The 10,217-nt window shown below is 31.8% G+C and overlaps 2 protein-coding genes across 4 annotated transcripts; one reads left to right on the plus strand and one right to left on the minus strand.

The window, feature by feature from the left end:
* The first annotated feature begins 1,443 nt into the window (after nucleotides 1–1,443).
* On the plus strand, nucleotides 1,444–4,633 carry LOC137830716 (peroxisomal 2,4-dienoyl-CoA reductase [(3E)-enoyl-CoA-producing]). Its single transcript, XM_068638202.1, has 5 exons — nucleotides 1,444–1,755; nucleotides 2,700–2,859; nucleotides 3,684–3,856; nucleotides 3,922–4,144; nucleotides 4,315–4,633. Exons 1-5 carry the CDS (start codon nucleotides 1,570–1,572, stop codon nucleotides 4,467–4,469), a joined length of 897 nt encoding a protein of 298 aa, XP_068494303.1. The 5' UTR covers nucleotides 1,444–1,569; the 3' UTR covers nucleotides 4,470–4,633.
* A 1,003-nt stretch (nucleotides 4,634–5,636) lies between these two features.
* On the minus strand, nucleotides 5,637–9,041 carry LOC137830697 (pentatricopeptide repeat-containing protein At2g06000-like). 3 transcript variants are annotated; one of them, XM_068638190.1, is made up of 3 exons: nucleotides 6,895–9,041; nucleotides 6,111–6,254; nucleotides 5,637–5,992 (listed from the first exon to the last, which is right to left on the minus strand). In XM_068638190.1, exon 1 carries the CDS (start codon nucleotides 8,498–8,500, stop codon nucleotides 6,896–6,898), a length of 1,605 nt encoding a protein of 534 aa, XP_068494291.1. In that variant the 5' UTR covers nucleotides 8,501–9,041; the 3' UTR covers nucleotides 5,637–5,992; nucleotides 6,111–6,254; nucleotide 6,895. The 3 variants fall into 3 exon arrangements, with proteins under 3 accessions (XP_068494291.1, XP_068494284.1, XP_068494275.1); XM_068638183.1 differs by having other exon boundaries at nucleotides 6,767–9,033; XM_068638174.1 differs by having other exon boundaries at nucleotides 6,763–9,024.
* Between the last annotated feature and the right edge of the window lie 1,176 nt (nucleotides 9,042–10,217).

A 10,217-nucleotide genomic window follows, 5' to 3' on the forward strand; every position in this document is an offset into this window, starting at 1 on the left:
AATTGTTGTTTAAATGCTGGATAAAAATGCTTGATCACCAATTTTACGAATTAAACAACACTTGAATTGGTAAGAAATTCACACTTAAGAAGCATATAATATATCAAGTAATCCATATCGATTTTTCTTACATGAACTGTTAAACATAAATTTCATTGAGGTATTTTTTTTTTCAAAGAAGAGTTTTTTTTAACAAAATAAATAGATTTTTATTTGTCTGATTTGTTTATTTTAAAATAAAGTTATATATTTTTTAAGAAGTAAATGATTCAATTCTTAAATAAGTGATTTTTAAAAAAAATTATTTAAAAAATATTTATTTTAAGTTTAACTAAATAGATGCAACTTTGCTTGTTTTTTTAATAAGTGGTTTTGTTTATATCACGTTTCAGTTATAAATTCGAAATTGCAAGAAAACTAACGGGCTCTACTTCGTTAAAAATATTATTAACATTATTATTTATATTATTAATATTGTTATTATTTTTAATATTATTAATTATTATTATTACTATTAGTAATGTTATTATTAATATGATAATTAATATCATTAATAACATTGTCATTAATATTATTAAAAGTATTATTAATATTACTATCAACAATATTATTATTGTTATTAATATTATTATTATTATATTATTGATTATCCTTATAATTTACTCTTTTCTATTTATACATGAACGTAATCATATTATTTATTCTTGTATATACTCATAAAAAAAGTGTATTAAAAACCATATTTTCTTAAAAAAAAATTATCTTTCCATACACATTAATTTTGTATTCATTATCCAAAAGAAACACTACATTAATTTTAGTATTGTTATGTAATGTAGAAAACTAAAATTTTTATTGAAACCATAAATATGCTAATCTTCTTATGACACCATATGAGAAAAGAGAAAAGAAAAAAACACTAAATTATTTTTATCTGTGATATAATCATTTCAAATATTACAAATATTTGAATGGTCTAAATTTGAATAAAAAATAATCATTTTATATTATAGATCAGAAAAAAAAAAGACAAAAAAATATATTAAACTTCCAAATTTTAATATGTACATAAAGATAAAAATATTTTTTTTATCCTTTAAAAGTTTTAAATATAAATAAAAAATTATTAAAACATTTTTTATTGAAATAAAATCTACAATAATATTTTAAATATGGATATACTATTATATAAAGAATATACATTATCCCGTAATTTTGTGTGTTTTTTAATTAGATCAATTTATTCTTTAGTAAATAAAATAAATAAGTTATTTAATAAAAAAAGTAGTTGAATAATTTTTGGTCACATACTTTTTTTAATTACATATACTTTTAAATTACATTATTTTCATCTTTTAATTAATCATTTATAAAAATAATAATATTATAAAAGTTATAATATTCTATATTTTTAAAACTATATTATTTTAATGTAATGAAAATGTGAATAGTATATATATATATATAAGCATGTTATTGAGCGAAGGTGGAAAGTGCGATTTCAACAAAGCATTAGGAAGACGAAGGTAGAAATCGTTGAATCTTAGAATATCAGAATCTTGGAATCTTATGGAATCTCCGTTCAAAGCAGGAATTCTGAAGGGGAAGGTTGCTCTGATAACCGGAGGAGCTTCTGGAATCGGCTTCGAAATTTCTACGCAATTCGGCAAACATGGAGCCTCCGTCGCGCTCATGGGTCGCCGGAGCCAAGTTCTTCACTCCGCCGTCTCCGTTCTCCAATCCCTCTCCATTCCTGTAACCAATCCAATCGCTACTTTCCTTCAATTCAATTCACTTTGCTCAATTTTCACTTCCCTCCACTCTTACAAATCAAATAACTGCGATCTTATTCAATTTGTTGTGTAGATTTATGCAAATGAGGTTAACGTAATTGTTCCGAAATCTAGTTATTTTTTGTCTACAGTAACAATAGTCTACAAGGCTCTCTTTCTAGTGTGTAATTCTTTCATCCCCAAAGTTATCTGTCAAGTCCACTACGCTTGTTTGGGCAAGAAGAAAGTAATGAAATTAACATATATTAGTTCATTTGTAAAAAACTCTTTCTGATAGTTTTTCTCTGAAGAAAATTAAGTTTATTTATGCATAGATGAATTTTTTAACTTAGAGTGGAACTCATTTGATTCTTTTTTTCTTAATTTGTTTTCTCTTCAAAGAGTTTAAACAGATTTTAGAACTAGTATTGTCACGAATGGAGACTAGAATGAACCTCGTGGACTTGTCTTTAATGGTGTCTTTTTATGAATTGGGGCAGAAAAATGTTTGTAAAGTCATGTGAGACTATTTTTTATTTTGAAGTACCGAAACAATATATATTTCCACTATATATGCCTGGGAAAATTTAACACGGGAGGATTCGTGGACAAAGTTAGATGTAGTGTGGAAGGTGCTTTTAGTGTTACTACTCTTGGATTAAAATTAGAGTTTTCTTTTATCAGGAATACCTATTGAAATTTACTAGGCATTGTTAGAGCCAAAACATTAATTTTTAATAGAGAACACAAAACAACATTGTAGAACTGCGTGTAAGTTTTGTAAAAGAACCACTCCCTTGGGAGGAAAAATTAAACTGATGGACTTTTGGTCATTTGAACTGCTTCCTGACTCTGAATGTTTGAATTTTGATTTTTTGTTTCGGCAAGAATGAATGGGTTATTGATGTGAATTTTGTTGTGGTTTAGGCGGTTGGGTTTGAGGGGGATGTGCGGAAGCAAGAGGATGCAGAGAGGGTAGTGGAATCAACGTTTAAGCATTTTGGAAGGATTGATATACTTGTGAATGCTGCGGCTGGGAACTTCCTTGTGTCGGCAGAGGATCTCTCCCCAAATGGCTTTCGAACAGGTTCTGTCGGTGTCACCTTTTCTTTTCTTTTCTTTTTTAAGGCAAATGATAATAGGGATATTGGTTAAAGAATTAAAAAGAAAAACAGTATATTGAATCATTAATAATATATGATTTTCAATGCATCTTCGTGATTATGTTGAAGGGTTGCTTACTTATCTCATGTTAGATGATTGGTGCAATTCCCTGTGTACTTAAATCTGATTGATAGAATTTTTACTCGAGATAATTTGTTAATGTAGTTTCCTAAGGTATTTTAGACTTCAGTGATACTCTCCAATCAAAATTAAAGTTTCACCCAGTCACTAATGTTGATTTTGGATACGAAACTTCTATTATGGGCATTGCTGAAGTTCCAATTCTGAATGGAGGACTGTATTAAAAACACTTAATAAATCGTATCATGATTTTGGAAGAACTTATTTATAGTTGTTTGAACTTGTCTTGTGACATAAGCATGTGTGTAAGTTGTTGGAGAGCTTATGGAAACCTTTTGAGAAAGAAGTTATGAAATCAACTTAACTTTTTGTTCATGGAAACAACTTATATAAGTTCTTATATGATAAGTACTTAATTAACTTGTTTTCCAAACGGGTCTTAAGTTTTGTCAATTATGTTAACTGTTGTTAGACGCTACACATTTCGGCATCACTGCTTGAAGAAAGCACCCATCTAAAAATGTGGATAGGATAGATTGTTATGTTTCAGATGAGTGGTTACTCCAGACACTAAGCTATCTCAGGTTTAGAACATGATGCAACCTTCTTCTAACTCTACCAATTAATAGAAAGGAAATGGTGATAAGCTGTAATTATTCTTGACAGTTTTGGACATTGATTCTGTTGGCACATTCACAATGTGCCGTGAAGCACTAAAATATCTCAAGAAAGGGGGAGAAGGAAAGAGCAGCTCTTCTGGTGGGGGATCAATAATAAACATCAGTGCTACCTTGCATTATACAGCTTCTTGGTACCAAATTCACGTGTCTGCTGCAAAGGTTTGTAGCACATTACTTACATGTTAAAATCAACTTTCACCTTTAAAATTTCTATTGTTCAACAGGCAGCTGTTGATGCCACTACAAGAAACTTGGCCCTAGAATGGGGAACAGACTATGATATTAGAGTCAATGGAATTGCACCAGGTCCAATAAGTGACACTCCTGGCATGAGTAAACTAGCTCCCGACGAAATCAGCAGCAAAGCCAGAGATTACATGCCACTCTATAAACTTGGGGAGAAATGGGATATAGCCATGACTGCACTTTTCCTAGTATCAGATGCAGGTTCGTCGCTTTATCTATTCACCCAAATATTCGCAAATGTTTCTTCACATGTGTTCATTACTTCTAAATTCTAAGCCATCATCAATACAGTTATCAATGTTATTGTACGAACATAGTTCATAATATTTTTTACGGATGGAAAATTGAAACATTTCTCCAAATTTGTGAAGGAAAATTCATCAATGGCGACGTTCTGATAGTTGACGGAGGACTTTGGCTGAGTCGGCCTCGTCATTTACAGAAAGAGGCTGTGAAGCAAGTATCTCGATCAGTAGAAAAGAGATCAAGAAATGCACCAGTTGGTGTTCCAAAAAGCAAGCTCTGAACCAGCAGAAGATTCAGGTTTTAGCTCCTTCACACACCGGGAATCAATTTATGATTTGTAGAATATTATGATATGATGCGTTACTTTTAAATTATTAAATACCTGAATTTTCTCCAACTGTAAAACCCAAAAATAAAATAAAATTGTTGTGATTCCCATGATTATATACATTGTGCTGTTATCAGTATCTTAGGCTCAACTCCTCTTTTACTTAGTTAATACTTTTACGTTTGAAAAAAAGAGTAAGAATTTAAAAATGATTCTGTTTGTAGTATTTTGTCAAATAAAAAGTACATTTAAAAAATGAAAAAAGTGTGAATTTAATTTAAAGTTATTTTATTGATAATTGGAATAAATAAAAATGGTAAATTTTTTAATAAATTATCAAAATGGACAATTCCTCGTGTTTTTATTTGTAAATATAATTTCAGTAATTATAATTATTTTAAAATTAGCGCGAATACATTAAGAAATATGTTTAAATTCACTTTTAGCCATTATAATTTCGCGAGTGTATAATTTTAGTTCTAGATTTTCAAAATTAAACAATTACAGTCTATTATTTACGTATTTAAAATATGTCTCAGAATTACGTGTACTAAAGTTAATTTTGAAATCTACTATTAATATTTTACGTAAATCAGTATTTGACATATTAACATTACTCCAAAATTGTTACAGAGACCAAATTTTGTCAAGAAATTCATTTATTTATTTTTCTTCAAAGTACTATAAAACAAAAACATACAAGAAGAATGGTTGAATTGTCTGCTTTTTAACATTTTTCAAACCTTTTTTCAAACATGAATAAATTGTCTATTTTTTCCTTGATATAAATAATAGTTAGTATTTGAAAAAAAAAATTAACGGTGATAATTTAAACCTGTTTTAACAAGCTTAAAAACCACCATTGAGGATTAATTTAAACAAAATAAAAACTAATAAAGAAAAAAAAAATAACACAAATATATATACTGATACTTGCAGCTCTTAATTCAACAGTAAATTCTAAATCTTAATTCAACATGATACAAGTAGGTTTTTTGGAAAACTTATTAAGAAATTATATTCCAAAAAGCATGGAGTTACAATTGGTACACGTCCATAACAAAAGAAAATGTAGAGTTAGTTAGCAAAAGTGAAAAAAAAAAGCGATAAACACAGACAAGTGGGTGGAAGTTCTTTCCAAATGAACAGTAAATATATCCATGTTCAGTAGCCATTGCAGCTGATGATTACTTTGAAATTGTGCATAACAGCATGCAAAGCTTTGACCCATAAACTAAGGTAACAATGATTAAAGCATGACCCATTAACAAATTAAAATTTAATTACAGAAGGAAAAATGTACCAATTTCTGTCTTAAAAGTGGAAGTAAAGATTCTCCAAGTGCTTGAGCAGATGCTCCAATCCTAGAAGACTGTGCTTGAGCAAGAGCCTCTCAAAGAATATGGCTGGCTAGGGGAGTTTAACTGGGAATTTACTCTCTGCCATAAATACCAGTTATCTGGTGTTCCCAGGGGCTGCCAAAAAAAGTTAAGGAATGAGATGCACAGAATGCAGACACCTACATCCAGTACTTGAGCCAAATAAGAAAGTATATGTGGTAGAAAGGTATCAGCTCTACAGAAGTTGGCTCACCATGACTTCCTGCCTTGAGGCCTCAGACAGATAGTTGTTGATTGCAGGAGACAGTCTGTCAGAGTACTTCGGGGAAGCAGGTGCCTCTCCTACTGGATTGCGAGAACTGGAGCCAAGTAACATGCCATTAGCAGGTTTTTTGTGCTGTAAAACAAGACAGTTATCAGAACAACTATGACAATTGCAAAAAAACCAGATTAGAGGACAAATAAAGCAACCTTGTCCCAATTAGCACAAATACTCAGCAACATCAAAATTTCAAATTAATCAACATGAAATGACATGATTTGGACAACTGAGAACTGACAATTTGCAGCACAAAGTGTAACCTCAAAAAGAAGCAAGCATCATGAGCTTGAAAAACAATCTAGTCCAGGCAATGGTTTGCTGCCATGCTGGACAAGTGATGCATCGCCAAGGTTTTAAACTACTTGCAAAATTACAATTGAAACTTCTGGCTTTTCAACAGCATTGAGGTTGTTGAAAACAGGCATTAATCAATTTTCTATTACTATTTCCTTGATATGAGTGTCGCAACAATATCTCCTTGTATAACCAATTTCACATTAAGAAATACAAAATCTCCTTGTGTCACATTCAACTTTAGTTGAAAAAACAACTAACAAAAAACAATTACAAGAAGAGAGCATACCTGCCTGCTCCAAGAAGACAGGCAGAACCTTGGGAAGATGGGTAATTCAAATTCTATTGAATTGATAGTATCGATAACTAGTGACACATTGTCTCATGAATGTATTCCCGAAACCACTGCTTAGCCATTTACCTTAATGAACAGGAATTGACTTATCTGAATTTATACTTTCATGATAAGATTTTTTCAGTAATGTACTCTGCTTCTCAAATATAGTTTCCTTAATGCGGGAAGCCTCACTAGGCATCCCAGCCTTCAAAAGGCAGGAACTCAACGTTCTAATTGTGATGTCATCTGGAGTACAACCAGCTTCCAGCATCTTGTAGAAGATACCAATTGCTTCAGGTGTTCTTCCTTTCATACAATGCCCAATAATAAGAATGGTAAATGTCAACTTATCAGGCTTGCCTTTCTCTTCCATTTCTGCCACAAGTGCATTAGCCTCATCAATGTTCCCAGATTTGCAATATCCATCAATGACAGGATTGTAGACAAAAGACTGTGGAACAAGGTCACTTTGCTTCAATAGTCTCAAAAGATTATGTGCTTCTTGCAGTCTATTGCTCTTGCACAAAGCACTGATAAGAACAGAGAAAGTATACAAATTTGCCGGAACATGACGTGCTTTCATTTCATGCAATAAGTCCAAGCCATGATCCACCCATCCAATTCGGCAATAGCCATCAATTAAGGAAGTCAAAGTAACAACATTGGGAGGACAGCCATGTAAAAGCATCTTCTTGTGCATACCTAGTGCAGAAACCATGTCACTTGCCTTAACAAAGCCGTCAATGAGAGCAGTAAAGGTAAAGACATTAGGCATGATTCCGGATCTAATCATTTCATCAAAAAGAGAGGAGGCCTCTTTCATCTTACTCAATCTGCAATAACCCGATATCACTGTTGTATAGCTAACAACATTAGGGGCAAACTCACATTTTAGACAAACTTCTTTCAGTAAACCGAATGCTCTATCAACTAGATCTATTCTACATAAGCCATGTAATAGAGTGTTATATGTAACTATATCGGGCAAACAACCAAAACTTCTCATATCACTGAGAAGCCTGAAAGCTTCATCAACTTCTCCAGCTGTGCATAAACCCCGCATTAAAATGTTGAAGGTGAAGGTTTCTAGAGAAGAATGTGTTCTCATAAGCTCCCTAAATAAACAAATGGCATCATCTAACTTATTGTGTTTAATCAATATGTTCAAAAAGTTGTTATAAACAATCACCTTTACTTGAATCCCATTGCACTGAGCTTCAGCAAGCAATTCCTTTGAAACATCAAACCTGTCAGCCAGTGCAAAAGAAGAAACCAAAAATCCCAAAAGCCCAGAATCAGGCAATTGCCCATCAGACCTCATGGAATCATATAACAATTTTGCTGAACTGTGGAGACTTGCTCGACAAAGGGACCTCAAAAGCATATTATAAGTCCAAAATGAATGCGCCATACTCAACCTTTCTCTTGTAAACTGATAGAACATGAAACCCAAGTTGGGGTTGTTAAGCCTTCTAACAACCTCTGAGACATGAGAAGGAGTTAAGTGCTTACGGAAATAATCCAAAAACCCATCATCAAAAGTGCTAGAGCACAGAAAGAGGGTAGAAACTATCTTGACAAACCAAGAATCAGGTGTTGTTATGATTAACCCTTTGTCAGAGAGTTGTCGTAGCTGAGTAATAGTACGATAATTGAAGGCTTGAAAAGCGGTGAAAAACGAGAAAGTCATGAGCTTGGGTATGCCATGTGGAGTAGAAGCATTGACCCTCTAACCTAATGGAAGTGTTGCTTGTGGGATATATTCATGGCATGAAGGAGAATCAGAAATACAAAGATATTCCACAAAATCAAAACACCCCTTCTCCCAAAATTGAAAAAAGAATCTATCTTTAAGGTTGTCGAACGAAATTAAGAAGTAAAATAAGCATTGGCGTGGAAGGGATTTTATGCCGTGCGTACAGTTGCTGGTTTGATGGCTTCAAAAGAGTTAGAGTTTGAAGTTGAAGCTTCGTGGTTCTTCGGAAAAGGCAATGAAGAGGCTACTATGGGTGCTTACGTGAGCTATACAATGGTTCTTCGGAAAAAGCGTTGTTCGTATGAGAATGAATCAACGATAAAAAATCTGGTGAATCTCGGCGTGGTGAAGGTGCCGTCACGGCTGTTGGCGGAGGCGAACCTCGGCGCGGCGGTGGTGGAGATAATAGGGAGGGAAGAAAAGAACGATGGAGCTGTTTGGTTTAATTTCATGTAAAAATAAACCATAAAAAGGTGGGTATATGGTGTGGTGTGTGTTTATAATTTATGATTACACCTTTCAAATCCACACGTACACGTGTCAACACCTATGTTCTCTAATGTGTGACTGTCCAATGCCATAATGTTTCAATTACTTACTTATGTGCTAACTCTAATTGGATCGTAGGAAGAAAGTAGTTGCTTCTAATTTGAGTGATCATACTTTTCTTTTTTTTACTTTTGTACTAACTGATTTTCATGTTAATACAAGAAAATAATACGAAAATTGGAACACTCTTGTAACCAAAACAATTACTTATATTTTATGTAAATATTATCATAGAGTATTTATGACTCACTTAATATCTTTATTTATTTTTACTCAAAAATTTTGAAATCTTATTCACTTTGACTTTAGAAAGTTTTTTTAATCACTAATTGACTTACTATCATTAAATCTTGATAATCCTTTATATAAGATATTCACTTCATCTCAACCTAGATTCTCCACTTTAAAAGACTCTTATTTATTCTCGATTAGAACAATAAACAAAATTGCTATAACAAAAAAAATTTAAATGGTCACAAGCAATTATATGAAAAATCGAACAAAAAATATAGTGTCAATCAATTTCGGAACAAAGATTACAAAGTGAAATCAAAATACAGAAACATAACATCACTAATCTTTAATTATTATGTAATTTTGATTAAAGATGTAATATAATAGAACACAACGTAACAGCAAGAACATCACTAATCCTTAATTATTATTTTAATTATTATTAGAGATGTAATATAATAGAAAAAAAATATCTTACCAAATATGTTTTAGTATAAGACATTGATTTTTTTTTCTTATTATTTTATCTCTTTACCATGTAAATAGCAATATTCATGTGCAACTATTACACACAAACTTTATATTTCATTTCAATTTCTCTCTTACCAACTTTGGAAATTGTATCATTCTCTTTTACTTATTTTGTCACCCTTTTAATCTCTATACTAAAAGAGAAACAAATGCAATTTTTTCAAAGATAATGAAATTAGTATTCCAAAACTACCATTCACTCAAACACTAAACTGACTTAAACATCAAAGTATCATACTAAGAAAAATTTTGTCGCCACAAGGAAAATGTGATTTCAAAAGAACAAAGCCTCTTGAAGATTGATTATCACTATAACAAAGGGAAAGTCAATTCCAAA

Source organism: Phaseolus vulgaris, chromosome 11 (genome assembly GCF_000499845.2).
Source record: "Phaseolus vulgaris cultivar G19833 chromosome 11, P. vulgaris v2.0, whole genome shotgun sequence".
Taxonomy (NCBI): Eukaryota; Viridiplantae; Streptophyta; class Magnoliopsida; order Fabales; family Fabaceae; genus Phaseolus; species Phaseolus vulgaris.

Bases quoted from the DNA above. Each gene is read 5' to 3' on its own strand.
- LOC137830716 (XM_068638202.1), top strand. From the start codon at position 1,570: ATGGAATCTCCGTTCAAAGCAGGAATTCTGAAGGGGAAGGTTGCTCTG. The intron at 2,860-3,683 runs GTTCTGTCGGTG...TATTCTTGACAG, and splicing joins CCCAAATGGCTTTCGAACAG to TTTTGGACATTGATTCTGTT. The intron at 3,857-3,921 runs GTTTGTAGCACA...ATTGTTCAACAG, and splicing joins TTCACGTGTCTGCTGCAAAG to GCAGCTGTTGATGCCACTAC.
- LOC137830697 (XM_068638190.1), bottom strand. From the start codon at position 8,500: ATGACTTTCTCGTTTTTCACCGCTTTTCAAGCCTTCAATTATCGTACT.